This window comes from Centropristis striata, chromosome 18 (assembly GCF_030273125.1).
Source record: "Centropristis striata isolate RG_2023a ecotype Rhode Island chromosome 18, C.striata_1.0, whole genome shotgun sequence".
NCBI classification, from domain to species: Eukaryota; Metazoa; Chordata; class Actinopteri; order Perciformes; family Serranidae; genus Centropristis; species Centropristis striata.
This window is the reverse complement of record NC_081534.1, coordinates 18,396,641-18,415,984: the sequence shown is the minus strand read 5'-3', so window position 1 is coordinate 18,415,984 and position 19,344 is coordinate 18,396,641. Positions and strand designations below refer to the sequence as shown.

At 36.7% G+C, this 19,344-nt stretch overlaps 1 protein-coding gene across 2 annotated transcripts in view; it reads right to left on the bottom strand.

Annotated features, from left to right (window-relative positions):
- Nucleotides 1-19,344, bottom strand: part of lpgat1 (lysophosphatidylglycerol acyltransferase 1) — a 70,871-nt gene that overhangs the window by 16,579 nt on the left and 34,948 nt on the right. For both annotated transcript variants that reach the window (XM_059355666.1, XM_059355667.1), the window contains exon 6: nt 10,632-10,758. In XM_059355666.1, coding sequence (XP_059211649.1) covers nt 10,632-10,758 — 127 coding nt within the window. The remainder of the gene's footprint in view (nt 1-10,631; nt 10,759-19,344) is intronic.

Sequence of the window (19,344 nt, the reverse complement as noted above, 5' to 3'; positions counted from 1 at the left end):
AGCTGAATTCATTACATTTCTGATAGGCATAGTATATCAATGTGACAACAACTGTAAGTCACAAAAATAAAAATCTACATAAATAGATTTTTATAAGGAAAAAAATCTTAAAAAATGAACAAATATAAGTGATGAAATTATTATTATTTTTAAATAAGCACCTTTACTATTGACCCTCTATTTATAAACGTTATATAATAGAGGGTCAATAGTACAAAATTATATCTATGTATATAATATAATATTAATATTATATATATTATATTAAAGATTTATGCACTAATTTGATTGTAATTTCATTTGACTTTCACTAGCTTTTTTTTTCTTCATTTTTTGTAATTTATGTCATTATAACTGACATTTTTTGAGTTGTTCACTCTTCTAGCCATGATTGTGCCGATTCAATAGAGCTGCAGGACTTTTATATTGCAGTGAAATACAAGGCCGCAGTAAGTAAAATGTAAAAAGAGCAAAAAATGGAGGTTTAAAATCTGAACTTGAGTGATCAGCAGACACTAAAATGTTCCTGTTCTCCTCGTTCCTCCCTTTGATCTGTGTGTCCACGTGGCAGGAGCACACTGTCACCTTGTCACTGTGACCGTTTGCCCCTGACACAGTGTTGCTGTTGTCATTCAAGGGCGCTGGAGAGAGATGGAGGGTATGTGGCGGCGATGTGGAGGTTAATAACAACCCAGCGCAGGAGCATCGACCGCTTATCAGTGAGGAGGTCACAAGGAAGAGGCCATAAAACCGCCGTCACATGTAGGTACGAACCATGTGACCTGAGTTGACTTTATGGTCACACAGATGTCAGTACACCCCGACGTTTACGAGGGAGCATGTTCGAGGTCAGTCTGTGTGTAAAGAAGAAGCACGGACTGTACAATCCAAGTCTGTAAATATAACCGATCTCTCCACTTTAAATATCAATTAATTATTAATAAAACATTTAATCAAGTATTTATTGCAGAACTTATGTTAAGTTTTCAGGTACTTGCACTGTTAACATTTTATGTTACTTTATTCCTTTAATCCTTTCATCTATTGTTACTTTGTAGAAAATTGTTCTTGCAAAACAAACGATTCAATGCTTCGTAAACACGATGTATTGTTCATTGAGAAAATATATGTCCCAAGTCTTTTTCATCTGAAATTGAGTCTTTAAAAGTTTCAATTTCTTTACAAAGGTGAATAAAATCTGCAAAGTGGTGCACAGGCATGGAAGTGTCACTAAATAGCTCATTTGTGTGACGTCGTGTTAATACAACCCCATAATTAAGCACCAGTAGAGTTTGTATTCATTTATTTTTCAGTCAGGTCGTTTTTATGATCTCAACATTTCCAACCGCACCTGAGGGCTGCTTCATTCATTTTAAAGCTGCTGAGCTGCTATATATATATATATATATATATATATATATATAAATGCAAATAAATGGGGAATAAAATAAAAAGCTAAATAAACATCACTACTGTTCAGTTGATTGCTGACTAGAAAAAATAATAAAAATATCACGGCAAGCATTTTCTGCATTATATACTGTAAAAAAAAATTAATAACTGCACATATCAGACAGCATATACACCAATATATGCCTTTGATATATTTGATAATATCAGTAACCTGATATATCTGTCTGGCTCTAGTGAATACAAGTGAGGAAGGTGTCCTGTAATGTGTTTCTCTGGGGACAGGTGTCCTCTGAAGACCTTAAGCTTTGAAAAGAAAAAAAAAAATCCTCTACTCATTAATTATCCCATGATACTATCTCTAACCACAAAGGTACTCATTACACTCTCAGGTAAGACACGAGCGTAAGAGATGATGATCCTGGGTGATGTGTTGAATGACCCTTATTAAATAAAATAAAAAAAAAAGAGAGAAAACAGTAGGGAATGTAGTGTCTGGTCTCGTCAATACCAATAAGGGCTGGGCAGCATATCGATATGAAAAATATATCGATATATTTTTAAATGTGATATGGAATTAGACCATATCGCATATATCGATATAGTTCAAATTTGCACCAAAATCACTTACAGGATTAAAATTCTGAAAATAAATGAATATAATATCTGATATTTATGATTAGGTTTGGTGTTGATTAAAAAACAACAACTATGAAATGAGAAAATAATATTAATGTAGAATATTTCTAAAGCTTGATTTTGGAAAGCACTTGGTTGTATGAGTTTAAGTGAAACCAGAGTCAAATTTCTTTTTATTTCAGATATTTTTTTATTTAAATGTGCACTTTATAGAGCTTTGATTTAAAAAAAAAGGTACTGCTGTTGTACAGTATTTATGTTCACTTAAACGGTTTCAATAAAACTACTTGTGATGTCATATCTGGCTTATTTGCGATAAAAATATCAGGATATATATTGTATATCGATATTCAGCCTAAATATATCGGGATATGACTTTTGGTCCATATCTGCCAGCCCTAATACCAACCAGCATATATATAAGAAGAAAAAAAAATTGCTTCAGATATCTTAAGGAAGCGGAAACGGCTGCAAGCTCAACAATTCTGTGCAAGTGTGTGAGAGAAAGCCAGGTGTGCAGCTCGAAAGCATCCGTGTGATGACCAGGCAGACTCACACTCCATAAATCACGTCACCTTTCAGATATTTTCAAACAGCAGCTTTCAGAAACGCACACAGCAGCAGAAATAAAAAAAATAATAAAAAGGGGTTGGGGGGGAGAGATGGTGAATTTAAAAAGAAAAGGATTTCAACGTATTTAACACCCACTACTGCCACGGCTCGGCCTCTGTACACCCACCTAGCACTCCCATCTGCCATTCACAGAGGGCTTATGATGCTGCAATCTGGAAGACTGAGATTATATGGAGAGAGGGCAGGAGACACGGCGAGGGAGGGTGGGGCTGAGGGCTGGAGGCAGGGAGGGAGTGGAAGAGGGAGGTGGGGAAGGATAAAAAAAAAAGTGCTCGACGTGGATTCATCTAGAATATTACTCAATTCTCAGCTGCCCATTTTGTAGCCGAGGCAGAGGCGCTGTAGTAATCTATACTGCCCTACAAAGCTTAACTGCAGTAACTATGCAAGGGGTAAAACTGAGAAAAACTGCTTTAAAGTTTTTTAACTGGCCAGCCAAATGGGTTACAGGTAGGTAAGCTATATGACACTTATTTCTACATGTATTGATGATGTAATTTTTATGCTCAAAAATCATGACGATTTATTTGATCGTTAACCGCAAAAATGTAGTTACGGCACTCTGGTTTTGATGTAAAAGGTTCTAATAGTAGTGCACAAACAAACAACCTTTTATATTTTGTTTTCAGTGAATAAACATTTCCAAATTGATTTTGTTATATTAAAGTGTTTAAAATACACAAATCTTTGAATAGAGTTGTTAGACTTATGACTAAAATATAACATTATTTTACAATCTTAATACAATTTTATCTCATTTTTTTACTTAATCACTGTCTAGATAATAATTTCCCTATCAAATAAAATTATACAAATTATAAGTTATAATATTCTTGTCTCCACTATTCAACACAATTAAGAAATACAAGGCTACACTGCTTTTGTTTTATGTTTAAATGTGTATATATATATCCAAAGCAGACCGTGGTACGCTGCAAAGTTAATGTTTCATTCAACAACAAATAATTGAGAGCAATGAAGCTTGAAGTTTTTGAAAGTTTGATAAAATGTTGCAGTTGTTGTCGTTCATACATGTTTCATATCAGTTCAGTTTGACTGAAAACTTTGTTGGTCAGTCTGTGGGTTTGATCATTGTGGAGGAATAAAAAGACTAAAGTGAGATGAATAGACTGAGAATTTTCTCTGATTTGACAAAACAATTCTTGATTTAATTTAATTTTGTGGACACAAAATGCAGTTAAACAGTTAAATCTCACATGCATTGAATCACAATACTCACCATATTGCAAAATGCTTAAAATTGCAATAATATCGTATTGTAACTCACATATCGGGATTAAATTGTATCATGGCGCCTCTGCTGATTCACACCTTTAATGAGTTCTACTTTTGTATCAAGCAGTAAAAAAGTTATAGCACTACATCCCCTGGCCTGCGATGTGACCATTATGCATGAAAGGATTAACCGTGCAGCCCAATTTATAACCCAAAAAAGGAAACCAAAAGACCAAGCATCTACGCAAACAAAATACAAAACCAGCCAACCGTTTTATTCTGCTGTGAATCTGGTGAAACTGTCCTCTTCTGCTTGTGTAACAAAACAAGCGATGGATGCAGAACATTAGGAGACACCTCACTAAATGGGTGAAATCACTGACTTGCAAAGCAGAACAGCGAGTCAGGCAGCTCTCGTACAGTCAGCCTCCAGTCTGCCTGCTGCACATCCAACATGCTGAATCACCGATAAGAGCTAACAGCTGACACTCGGCCTGTTGTCACGGCCCTTTACGCTGCATAAGAGGTCTGAGGATTTTCTTCTCTGCGTGTTTTTTTCTGACAACACCAACAATTCTTAGGTTATCATAACAGTAAAAAACAACAATATAAAAAGGGATCCAGTGGCAAGACACACTCTGAAACACACTAAGACAGGGAATCCCCTAGTTTTTTTCAGAGGAAGACATGTCATTGAAGGCTTTTTGCTGCTCTTTCTCACTGGTGGAATGTAACTAAGTCCATTTACTAAAAGTACTGTACTTAAGGACAATTTTGAGGTTCTGGTACTTTACTTTAGTATTTCCATTTTATGTAGCTTTATACTTCTACTCCACTACATTTGGAGGCAAATATTGTACTTTTAACTTTCACTTTTAACATAGAAAACATCATAAATTTAAAATGATTAGACATTTTCTTAAAATTAAACCTCATAACAGTATATTGAGTCGTTAAAATGAGCCCTACCTTAGCAATGATCCAACAATATATTTGGAATATGTAATACATAGCAATGTAAGTGGGTCCATTCTGCATAACAACTACTTTTACTTTTGATATTTAAGTACATTTTCTTGCTTGTACTTTTACTTTGAATGCAGGACTTTTACTTGTAGTGGAGTAATTTCACAGTGTGGTATTAGGACTTTTACTGAAGTAAGAGATCTGAATACTTTTTCCACCACTGCTTTTTCTCAACTATTACTTTATTTCTGGGCATTATCACAACCGTCTCACAGCAGTCAAATGAAATTAGTTTTTTTATTAGTCGTAGTATTCACTGTTGGTTCAGTCAAGTTAGATTGATTTGTGCCTCCAAATTAGGGTCAAAAGTTTTGCAAAAAACAACTAACTGCAGTTATTTTGACTGATTTTGCAATTGTGCTATGATATTGGAGGGAATTATCATTTATTTATTCACATTTTTATTAAAAATATATTTAAAGGATCATGGTGTGATTTTACAGAGCATCTCAGCGTTTTGGTACGGGGGATTGGGGTAAAATTAAATTCTTACATTTTTCAATAAAGAAAATACAATTTCACATCATTTTTGACCAATATTATTGCCACAAAAAGTTGTAAAAGCTACTGTAGAGCAGAAACTAAATAAACACAAAAAACCTGTCCACTGAGGACACCACTACCATTAGTTTGAGAAAAAATCTGTTAATTTTGATGCTCTCCACATTGATTTTACAGATTTAAAGTCTTATAATGGTAGGAAAAACTGTTTTCTTTAGTCTGTAGAATACAATTTGTAGACTGGGACATCTCTGGAGCACAACAATTCTTCATTCAAAAGGTATTTTGAGACATATTTTGCCTTTAACAAATCTTGCGGCTCCTGTCATTTGGATATTGCACAAATTCATATTGTACGTTCAATAAAATTCAGATTTTAACCACTGATGTTGTAGGTTCTTATTTTTATTGTTTTTATTTTTTTTCTTTAATTGAGTTTATTTTCCTTTTAATCTTTGTTATTGTTATAACTTATTACTTTTATTAGTAGTAGTAGTAGTAGTAGTATTGATTGTCTTGTCTTGTATTTTATTTATTATTATTATTTGTATGGTCTTGTATGTCATGCCATGTTAGTTTGTCTCTTTCAGGTTATGTTTGTGTTGACAATTCTCGATATGGAAACACATTCTTTCAGTACTTTGATGTCTATTTTTTTTTTTTTTTTTTTACATATTAAGGGACTGGCTCCTTTACACAGTTTTGTATATCATTTGTATGTTCCCGAAAACCAATAAATCAATGAATTAATCAGCCCTACACTAAGAAATTATCTGTTTAAAATATATTTTTACCACATTAGGAAAACATTTTTTACCCCAAATTGGTTCTTCAGCAGGATGATTTTTTTAGGTTGATTTGCAGATGAGCAAACAAACACACAACTTAAAAAAAACATCTGATGCAACAAACTCAAAACACAATTTGTCAGAATATTCTGGTGAACTGACCCATTTATAAAAATTCACTGCCTTCCCCTGAGAACTCAAATCCCCTGACCTACACTGTCTGAAGTAAATCCCTTTTTGTGTCCTTTTGTGGCACTGAAAAAGATAAATTAATCAGATAAAAGATCAATTTAACACAGAGCTGCTGAAGCAACTTCAAACCTGTTTTTTTACTCCCTGAACACTTCAACCAGTAGTGAAGAATCATTGACTTAACCTAATGATAGATTATTGTGGTTATGCTGGGTGGCACGCTCTCCTGCTCACTCCCCCACAGTGCTCCCTTGATCGCCGGGCAGATTAATCCTCTTGTTGACTCTGCACCTGCACCAGCACGGGCCTAACTTCTGTCTGATCAGCGTCATCAGCACGACTGGAACCGAGTGTGCACACTGGTTACGTGAACAGCTGTGCCTCTAGCTTGGTTTGGTGCCTTCCTGTCCGTCCCCAGCCTGCAGAGCTGCTGACCAAGCGTGGGGGGGTGGGAAGGGGGGCTGATTGTGTCAATGGCTGATTAGAGAGTCTCAGAGGTGGGGTAGGACTAGTGCATCCTCTACTCGTCTAATTACAGACTTAATGAGTCCTTAGCTTTGGCCCAAGTGGGCAGAGACGCCTCCAGAGAGGAGCCAGCAGGCCGGGGTTCATAAATCATCTTTTACTTTGCCCGATCACACAGACGTGAACACACACACACACACACACACACACACACACGTGAGCGGAGTCAGGAGGGCATTCAGGGGTGAATGTAGGGGTGGGCGATATGGCCCTAAAAGAATATCACAATATTTCAGGCTATTTTTGCAATAACAACATTCTTGACGATATTACAAAATACTGAAAATTATATAGAAAATATGATTTTTTTAGTCTGTATAAATAATAAAATACATACAAAAAAATTAAAATCAATTATAAATCTAAAATTTAGTGTTAAGTGCAAATCTCAACAGTTGCCAAATACAAAAAATGTACTCTTGACTCGAGCATTAGCAAACAATAAAAAATAACCATCTAGGGGGCATTTTTAGTAAAATGCATCAATCTCATCCACTTTGAGAGCTAAATGTGAGCAAACACCTGATTTATAGTCAACAGGGCTTTCCACTAGGACATGGAGTAGCCAGATAGTGTTGAAAAACAGCTGGCTAGGAGGGTCCGGGGGCATGCCCCCCCGGAGAATGTTTTTTCATAAAAGCCCAAATTTGTTTGCCTCTCACACATTCTAATGCCACTATTCCATCATATACACTGATCTTATCATTGCCTATTTTATTGAATTATTGTAATGGAAAATAAAAGGTTCTTGTATGTTTTATTTAAAGCATCTTATTTTGACAGTCTTCTTGTAAATTCTGTGGTGGACTCTGTTAAAACACTGTGCTTTTATTTTGAAAGTTGCATGTGTTTAGCGACAGGAAGTAGCTTTTTGTGATTAATACAACTTTAATTGTTAGCTAATGTTAGCTCACGGCTGACCAACGGAATAATGCAAGAGTGTGTTTGGACCTCTGACAGGCCCAGACAGGTTGATAGTATTTAGTTTGGCACGTGCACACACTGAACACACAGAGAGATGATGTGGGGACGGGACTGATACGGACAGGTAGGCAGGGCGGCTTGGTATATTCAGTGTGTGTGTGTGTGTGTGTAAGAGAGTGAATGTGCGTGCATGTCTCTGAGGAGGACAGAGAGGTGGGTTAGGGTTTGACTGACTGACGGGTGACAGACACTCTGCTGAGCAGAGACTCAATGCAAAATAACTTTATATTATGAATAGTGTAAATATACTTTCAGTAGTTAAAATGTGACGTTAGCGCAGCACATGAGACTCTGGCGGGACGCCACAGTCTAGGTAATTAATGTAAACCTTTACGCCACTACATCAAGAAGGGTATGTTGCCAATATCATGATATGCATTTTTATTACTTGAAAAAAATTATACCTGTATAATCGTGAATGACACGATATGGCACACCCCTAGGCGAATGTTAAGGGTCTTCTACCTGATGATTGTGGCTTGAGCCTGGATACAACCCTTATGTTATACCCTGTCGAGACAATACACAGAGGGCAGCATTCATCTTGAACAGAGCCTATAGAAAATCTAATCCTGGCCCACCTTCATCATATTCTCCAGTGGGTGGATTAGCAGCAGAGGGGAACTTGGAGGGCAGTGACAGCAGGACATTATGGAGGGGCATATGCAGCAGAGACGTGATATTTTTAGCTGCAGAACACAGCATGGTTAATGTGTTTACTTTTTATTAGGGATGCACATTATATCTGGCTGATAATGGTCCATTGATATCATTATGTTATTTTCCGATAATTAAATAATAGCTGATAAACAGAGCTGATAAGAAGTCAAACTGCTGTTGTTATGAAAGTATTGAAAAACATACTTCATCATAGCTGTCACCAAACCCATTTCCAGTTCTTTATGAGGAATAAGTTTTATCTGCAGAATAAGCAGCTATGTGTTATGCTATGTTGTGTAAACAATAGTGATGTCAGCTACAAACCTAAATCCAAAAAATACAATAATTTGCTAATCCTTTGTACAGTTTTCAATATAAGAAATGTCCCAAAGACAGTATATTTATTGTTCAAGCTGATGAACTTCTGTGTTGTGATAACTGCATTTTTAATACAAGTCTGGTTACAAAAAAGTTGGGACGCTGTGTAAAACGTAAATAAAAACAGAATGAATCAAAATCAGAATGTGTATTTATTAAAAAAACATGTCCAAAAAAGATTATTAGAAAATGATGGCATCTGGTTTTATTTACATTTTAGACAATGTGCCAACTATTTTGTAATTTGTAAAATTACTTTGTTTGTAAAATGTGAAAAATGTCCGTTGTCATTTCCCAAACCCTAAGATCTTCAAATTACTGGTTTCAAACTGACCAAATAACTTTTGTTTTTGACTATCATTTATGAGGAGATCCTCTCGAATAGCTGGCTGAAGAATCTATTATCATGCCGGCTAATTTTCTGTCTTTCAATTGTTCAAATTATTGTTTCATCTTTGAATATTTATTTCGCAGCAGAAACTGAGTCACTGTAAATTCTTGGAAATGTCACAAGCATGCACGGAAAAAACAAAACGGGGACCCACTCATAGAAAAACACACTCCATAAGAGGTCTAAAGCTCCACAGGGAACCTTTAATGTCAGGTGTGTTTTGCTGACTCACCAGGTAATGCAAGGTGGGTTTTTTCTGCAGTGACTTGTGTTATCAGTGGGTGGATATTAAACCTGAAGTTCTCCCTCCATGTAAGTGAACGCTACTAAAAATGAGTCACAGTCTCAAAGTCTCTGTGTAGACGACCTCTGTGACTTTTCTTTTCAGCAGACCACTGATTTGACTCTGGTAAAACAAACTCTCATGAAAAAAATATTTATTTTTCTCTGGTTTGTTTTGAATGTTGTGGGCTAGAACCAGTGGTGGAATGTAACTAAGTACATTTACTCACGTACTGTACTTAAGTACAATTTTGAGGTACTTTTACTTTTACTTCACTACATTTTAAGGGCAGATATTGTACTTTTTACTCCTCATTTAGCTGACAGCTTTAGCTACTTTTCAGGTCGAGATTTAACATAAAAACATGATCTATGTAAAATGATTACGCATGTTTATAAATTAAACCACATAAAGTATATTAAATAGTTAAAATGAGCCCTACATTGACAGCAGTAAAACGCTGCTTACATAAATGCACCGATAATAATAATAATAATCTAATAATATACTTAGAATATATCAAACAATCTGAGTGGGGTAATTCTGCACAACAAGATTTTACTTTTGATACTTTAAGTACATTTTGATGATGATACTTTTGTACTTTTACTTCAGTAAGTTTTGAATGCAGGACTTTTACTTATAGTGGAGTAATTTCACAGTGTGGTATTAGTACTTTTACTTAAGTAAGGGGTCTGAATACTTCTTCCAACACTCACAAGAACCGAGTGAAAGGAGCAAACAGCAGCTGTTTTGTCACCAAAACTTTACAGTTTACAAGCAATAATTACCTGCAAGCACCAAAAATCATTTAAGGTTTAAACGGCATTAACAAAACAAAACTACCAAGATTATGCTGCACTTATTTCATGATGTCATGTGGTGCAGTTTCTTTGCATGTTGGCTGCATAGTAAATTTGCATAGTAAAAATGGATCAGGTGTCCCTCTCTCTCATTCATCACGTGAATGACATTTTACTCTTACCTGTAGTGTACATGTGTGACTGTAGGAGGTCTGTAGCCAAAGATCCAGGTCTGGATGTCCATGGGTCTTGCTTTGGGGTAAGCTATGGTCACATCTATTACCCACTGCAGGCCTTTACGTTTATTACCTGTCGTGGAAGAAACAAATACAGGAAGTTAGGACACATCTGACAGGTACCACAACACCCTGACGTTAAAAAAAAGGACTATAGCCCATTTGATTAGTACTGTTACTTTAATAATGACAGGAATCACATTAACATGGAGCTTAATATTCATATCATATATATAGATTATAATCTGTTTAAAAGCCCAAACAGAATTTTAAAAAAGCTACATGTTAGGGCTTACAATATCAAAAATATATCAATATATTTTTAAATATGATATGGAATTAGACCATATTGCATATATCGACGTAGTTCAATTTTTTTTCCTTTTAAATATAAATGCTAGGGTTTGTCATATTTAGTTATTTTGTAATGTTCGTTACTCTTTGCTCATATAAATGTTGTTTTTTCTATTTAATTTCATAAGCTATCTTTATTTAAGATATTTTTTATTTAAATGTGCACTTTATGGAGCTTTGATTTTTTTAAAAAGGTACTCCTGTTAATCAGTATTGGAGGTTACGGTTTCAATAAAACTACTTCTGACATGTCATATTTGGCTTCGACTCTGACTGAACATTTGCTCTCTCTTTGCAATAAAAATATTGGGATATCATGTATAGATATTCAGCCTAAATATATCGGGATATGACTTTTGGTCCACATCGCCCAGCCCTCACATGAGAGTGAATACTTTCCGTTTTGCAACTGCCGAAATCAAAGAAGAAACATGGCTTCTGATGCACTCACAGCCGTGCCCCAATGCACGACATCTACAACCGAATGTTAATTGATTTATCAAAGCTCCTGGTCTGTCTGTGAGCTTCTCGTTGGCTTCTTGGAGGATAAATACATATCGGCCTACAGCAGGATATCTGTGTGATTTATACATCTGTCTCGATGTAGAAAGCGATTCACTAACCGCCACAAAAATAGACTACGCACGTAAAAACATGTGGGGGTCTCAGTGAGAGTGATGGTTTATTCGATCGTTAAGCGTTATATTACTTGTTTGTATAATAGGCACAAAAGAATATGCTACTAACTACTAGTATTCAAACTATTCACATCATAGACACTACAATTAACAGTTCCTGCAACACATTGGCCAAAAAAAATTGCATTGACCAAAAGCGGTCAGCCATAACCAGTGGTGGAAAAAGTATTCAGATCCTTTACTTCAGTAAGAGTACTAATACCACACTGTGAAATTTCTCCACTACACCTAAAAGTCCTGCATTCAAAACTTACTTAAGTAAAAGTACAAAAGTATCAGCATCAAAATGTACTTAAAGTATCAAAAGTAAAAGTACTCGTTAAGCAGAATATATTATTAGATTTGTATTGATTTACTTACTTACTTACATTTTAACTACTTAATATGCTGTTATGAGGTTTAAGTTAAAAAACAAAATATCTTATTTAAAATGTATCATGATTTTCGTGTCAAAAGTAGCTGTCAGATAAATGTAGTGGAGTAAAAAGTACAATATTTACCTTAAAATGTAGTGAATTAGAAGTATAAAGTTACATAAAAAGGAAATACTCAAGTAACCCATATACTAGATTTGCCCTAGCTTGTTTCTGCTGTTTTAAGTTTTTGCCGTTGTATTGTTTCAGTATCGAGAGTTTGGGGGAGGCAGGGATCTCAGCTTGAACACTTCACTCAGTATTTCAGATATGACATACTCATAATTCACACAGTGAAAGCCTTGTTGTGTGTCCACAACCATGGAGGCTGTGAGGTCGAGGACACACAGCCCAGCAGCCCCACAGCTGGTAGAGATTCAATGACTCTTCAATGAACCCCCGTCATCCAGATTATGACCAGTATCTGTAACTACCAGGTGTCCCTGGAGATTTTTCTATGACGCAGCCAAACGGGGGTCTGGTCACCTGCCAAAGTGACTGGTGGGAAACACAATCTGACCAGCTGAAGGCACAAGTTGACAGAATGTGGCTGGCAGCTACAATAATGAGTCACAGTAAAAGAAATATTTCAACATATGTAGGCCTGTCACGATATATTTTACCAGAAACTATAGCAATAAACAATAGTATTGTGGAGTTCATCCTTTTTCCACAACAATCACTTTTTAAATCTCAAGAATTTTAAACATTGTAATTGAAATGTGGAAACCAATACTAAAACATCCTAGATAAACAAAAAAAGAGATAATCTACAGTCAAAACAAATAAAACAGACTCTTAGGCTCTGTAAACAGAAACTGCACTGATATAAATATTATATTATTATATATTATAAATAATATATAAACAGCTGTTTCAGAGATTTTTTTAGCAATTCCTACTGCCTGTCAACAGCAGTATAACTTAAGTAGCACAAAAAGTCTGCGTTATAACGTGTCCACTATAAGTGTTGTGGCTCCTTTAAGAGGCTGTTAGGCAGTTGGCTCTAACAGGCTAACAGTTAGCTCTGTAGCAGTAGCTACAGTGTGTATGTGCTGCAGTAGCATGTGTTGAGTTAGCGACCTCCGTTTGTTTACAAAAAGCACTGGACACAGTTAGCGATGCTGGTTTGTTTACAATTAGCAGCGGACACCACGTGGACAGTTAGCGTGCCGGTTGTTTACAATAACAACCGGCATGGATGCTGTGCACAGTTAGCCACGGCGGCTGCAGTTGTTGCGAAGCTGCTGAGCTGAACAGTGAAATTCTAAATGTTCCCACACTACTCTGGCTTTGGCACCAATTCCTTTTATTTCATTAAACTTTCTGGAGTTGTGCAGCTGTCAGTAAACATAACTTCGAGTAACACACTCACTATGCTTCAGCTGGCTAGCGTCCGCACTGTGTGTGTGTGTGAGAGCCGCACCTCCCACAGAGAGCAGGTTGAGCGCCAGGGGAGGGACAGAAGCAGCGCGACTGGTGAAAAACGAACGATAAGTCGATATAGTAATTATCGTGACAGGCCTAGTCATATGAAGTTATTTCACCAGTGAATAACCTCAGAAAGTGCTTAAAAAAGCTGAGTGGCCGATCCATTTGTGGCAGGGTGAGACAGGGAAGACGACAGGTGAAGACAGAAGTGAGACAGGAGGGTGAAGGTTGACAGATGGGAGACTGAATGCCAAACATGTGATACATATTTGTCAGCTGCAAGGGAGCATGTGTGCGTGTATTGTACATGTACAATAAACGGGGTCAGCACTGTGCTCCGCTGCACGTAACCACAATATATAATAAATAACAGGATGATGTATTTTCTCTACATTAACCCTGTGAACCCAACAACCCACCGGTGGGTTTGAAAGGTGTGTTTTCTTTCAATAAAAAAAAAGAGGAAAATGGCAAAATTACACCTTTTATCATAGAGAGAAATTGCAATAACAGAAACAGAAACTGTCAGAAGTACTTAAATTAATCATGTATGACAAACATTTCCATCAGGAAAAATTAGAACTATAATACTGATATTTTCATCAAAATCATTTCATTCTTCATGTCATTTTGCATAAACCACATCCTGTGAAAATCATTATAAATCTGCGCTCTTCAACACAACTGTAGAGCCATGAATATTTCAGCTAAGACCAACAGTCATGTGACAAATATTTGATGAAAATTAGGCTGAACTGCTGTTTACACAGAGCAGAGAGGTGAGGACAGAAGAGGTAAGTGGAGGTTGTAAAAATGTAATTTCAATATAATTTCAGTATCTAAAAGGATGAAAGATTGTAAGTGTAGACCACTTTTGGTCACTTATACAAAGGATGTTTATATTAATTCTTGTTCAAATTAATAATGAAAGAAATTAAACTTGCATTTTGTCTTTTTGTATGACTTTTTGGCACTATAAGTGTGTTTAACTGCACAAAGATCTTGTGAGTTCTGCATGCCATGATTTAGGGCTGGGCGATATGGACCAAAAGTCATATCCAGATATATTTAGGCTGAATATCGATATACAATATATAAATATCCTTATATTTTTATCGCAAAGTGAGAGCAAATGTTCAGTCAAAGTCAAGTATGAAATGTCACCAGTTGTTTTATTGAAACCGTTTATTTAAGTGAACATAAATACTGTGTAACAACAGGAGTACCTCTTTTATTTTTCAAATCAAAGCTCCATAAAGTGCACATTTAAATAAAAAAAAAATATCTTAAATAAAAATAACCTATGAAACAAAATATATCTGAAATAAATATATTTATATGAGAAAAGAATAACTAACATTACAAAAGAACTAAATATGACAAACCGTAGTTAGGGTGGCATTTATATATATATATATATATATAAAGAAGAAGAAAATCGAACTATATCGATATATCCGATATGGTCTTATTCCATATCACATTTAAAAATATATAGATATATGTTTTGTATATCGACATATCACCTATGATTTTGTGCCGTTTCTATAAAAAGCTGCAGGACATATATAATACAGTGAAAAACACGGCCAGAGTGAGTAAAATGTACAAACACACACAAAAACACGCCCTGAAACTGCTCAGGCTTAAGAGGGTGAAATCTTTTGCCGGTTATTCATTGCAAGACTGAAGCTGACTTATGAGACGTGTGTGTGTGTGTGTGTGTGTGTGTGTGTGTGTGTGTGTGTGTGTGTGTCTGTGTGTCTGTGTGTCTGTGTGTCTGTGTGTCTGTGTGTCTGTGTGTACGTATGCTGTAGCTTTGACAATAAAAACACAGTGACTTTTACACAGAAAGTCAATAATGTGTGTCACTTCTGGGAGTGGTGGGAAACAAACAAGAGCAGATCCTCGACCACAAACATTATTGAAAACCATATTTCTTGACTCATGACAGCAGCTACATGTTTCCCCTCGTGTCTACCATTAGAGCTAAGCTATTCTAAACACATCCCAGACCTGTCTTTGTTCCAGACGGGCAGATATGAACCCGACCAGGTTTTGACAGCATTAACTAAACGCTGTAGTGTTCCTTTAAGCCGAACAAGCTTGAAGCAGAAAACAGTAGCAGGCTCAGCCGGCACAGACAGATCTAAAATGAGGCGAGCATATTTGACTGCTTGACTAATGTCACGGGCTGCTGTTACTGTGCAGGAAGCTCTTCCCTCACCGAGCACACTGGCTGCTTTATGCCAGACAAACATACCACACGTCCGTGTAACAAAGTGAAGCTACAACTGATTGGGCCCGTTTATATTACACCACATCAGCATCAACAACAGAAAAACAGGAAATGTTGCTACCGAGTCCAACAATTCAAACATCCTCACACGCATAAAATACAGAAAAAAATGTTGAAGGGTGTGTACGGAGCAGTCTGGGGGCATGTGGGTAAGCAACAGGGAGGGCAGTATAAAATATCTATCTTATAAACAGTGGTGGAAAGTAACTAAGTACATTTACTTAAGTACAGTTTTGAGGTATTTGTACTTTACTTATTATTTCCATTTTATGTAACTTTTACTTCTACTTCACATTTTGAGGCAAATATTGTACTTTTTACTCCACTACATTTGGCTGAAAGCTTTAGTTACTTATTAGGTCGAGAATTAACATAAAAAACATGATAGTGAAGTGATTCAAGTGACTTTTGTTTCAATTAAATCTCATAACAGTATGTTAAGAATACAATGCTTTTATGCTTACATAATGCATCAATAATAATCATCCAATAATATATTTGGAACACATTTAATCATTTTTATCTGAGTGGGTGCCTTCTGAATAATAAGTACTTTTACTTTTGATACTTTAACTGCATTTTGATGCTGATGTGATATTAGTACTTTTACTTAAGTAAGGGATCTGAATACTTTTTCCACCACTGCTTATAAATAGAGATTAAGGCAAGTACTGCAAGTCAAAAACAGCAGCAGAAATAGAAAATCAGAAGATTAGAGAAAGTCAATATGCAAAAAATACAAAAAGTAGAAACAATGGGTACAAATATGATAATAAGAGATATATAGATTGGTGTTGAAACCGAGGATCGTGGGTTTGCTGAACTGTATAAACTTTACGTATATTTCTGTTATTTATTTTTGTTTTATTGACAATATGAGACTATTTATTTGCCCTAGCTTTAGGCTCATTTAAAAAAGAAGAAGCAGAAAGAATTAAATTGCTATTCTGCATTTGTTATGTTTTATCTGTTGTACTGAAAATGTACCAGATTGATTGCAAATACCGAGGTAAATGCTGAACCGGGATTTTTGTGAATAGTTTCATCCCTAAATTACAGTTTCCTCAGTGATATTGCAGAAAATCTACAATGCTCAACCAATTCAGCTGAATGTGTCGCTATTACAGCATTTTGAGTAACTGTAAATTACTGTTAGCTAACTTTTATCTATTTTACTCTTTATACGTTTACTCGTGTAGACTCCATGTGTGTTTTGTTTTTTGGCTTTATTTGATAGTGGTACAGACAGAGTGACAGGGGGAGACACCAGGATGCCTCCCCATGTGTGTTTCTATTAGATAAATGACCGTGTTATGCTTCCTTTAGGGACTGTGTTGTTCTGTTTTTTACTGGTATGAAGCACACTAATGTCACCAATTTGGAATTTTGTTTATACTTTCCTCGTCAATGTACCAATTCAAATTTTATAATACCTTTATCATACCCTCCAGCTCTGATTTACATTTAGATACAATTCAGCTGGGCTTCTTTGGCCTGAGAATTTCAAGAAAAGTATTACCAAAGCATGAAAAATGCAATTTCTGCAAATATTTGAACAGCAAACAATCACAGAAATATGAACATTAAGATACCCTATGCATGTGCTTGTGTGTGTGCTGATGGTTTATGATTATGCAATATCATCCATCTGATTCATAATTTCTTTTCATCTCTATAATTAAATTTGTTGTCGAAAACTGTTTCCTCAGTTGCTTTGAAATTGTCCTCAACCTTTTCCAGGAGTGTGTTTAGCTCGTTGCGTGCAGAGTGAGGGGCAGGAGACCACGAATGACGCACGTCCTTTCAGAGCGCACACCTCGGTTTGCTTTGCATTATTTTGGATTCAGCAGCTGAGGCACACAGGCTGCTGGCTCATCTATACCAACGTTGCTGTGACTTGATAGGCATCCTCGGCATTGAAGGGAATGGCCAACACCACAGCGATCCCTGTGTGGGTAATTGGATCTAGATGTCTGTCCAAGTGTGCTGAAAGGCAGCCATCGTCTCTTGTGAGTGGCCAAAGGAACGGAGCGGCCCCGAGCCAAGGTATCGCTGGTGCCCTGTCCGCTGTGACAAACAATACTGTAATAACAGCAGCCGCGGTAATTTAAGATGACATCAGAGAGGCCCTGTCCTTCTGTAAACAGTTAGAGGAAGGAAACACACTGGCAGATATCTGGCTCTCTATCAGGCCACTCTGCAGGCCAATTACAACACTTAAAACCCACACATGTCCCCTCCCACCGACTAAAACACGGATAAAAAAAATGCTTCTGATTGGTCGCCGCTATTAAAACTCATTTACCTTTGGGTCACGTGGCGCTCCGTTCCCACCCTAAATGAGTCACGGCTGTGAACTTTGCATACCTGCAGACTGTAAACGCTGTTTTATAACACATAAACCTTATCAGTCCTCGCTGCACACGGAGCCTCCCTGCAGGCTATGAACTACACTCGCGGCCCATGTGCCTCGTATCTGCGGCGCACAGTGTATTTAGCCCCAGCTGACATTGCATGGCTGATACACAGCGGCACACACATTTACATCAAATCCTATTTCCTCCAAGTGGCCCATTTGTCTCTGAGTGAGTCAGCAAGCTCTGGGCACCTCTGCAGAGCATCAGGGAGGGTCAGAGGGAGACAGAGCTGTGTCTTTGATCACACACACACACACACACACACACGCGCACACACACAGGGCAGTGAGGGACACAGCGGTCTTCTGGGTATGTGTGTGTTTTTTCCTCTTGCCCTAGGTTTTAATGCCATTAGCGAGATTCAAGTGGAAGGACAAGCCCTACTGCAGCAACCAGCTTCCCCTCCTCCTGAGCTGCTGGAACGGAGGACATGACACAGGGAGATAAACGCAAAACTGGGAGACGAACTGGAAATACACAAGGGGGAAAAAAATGTAATGTGACATGAAAAGGATTGACACGTTTAAAAACCCCAAAATGTTTAAAAATCCCTTTCCTGCCAGAGGTCATAAACAAAACCTCTGCTGTCCTCAGTGCTTGTTGACTTTGTGCTAAATGAGCAGGAAAAGAGCTGCAAAAAATTGTTTCAGCAAAGGTCTGGTTTAGGGGTGGGCGATATGGCCCTAAAAGATTATCACGATATTTCAGAGTATTATCGCGATAACGATATTCTTGACGATATCAAAAATACTGAAAAATATATAGAAAATTATTTTGTAGTCCATATAAATAAATAAAAATTGTACAACAAAATAAAAATCAATCATAAATCTAAATGTAGTGTAAATTGCAAATCTCAACAGTTGCCAAATACAAAAAAATTACTTACTTGAGTATTAGTGAATAATAATAAAAAATAACCTTCTAGGGGGTCTGGGGGCCCCCTGGGAGAAAATTTTGTACATTTTATAGTACAATGTGATCAATCTCGTCCACTTTGAGAGCTAAATGTGAGCAAACACCTCACAAACACATCATTGCCTATTT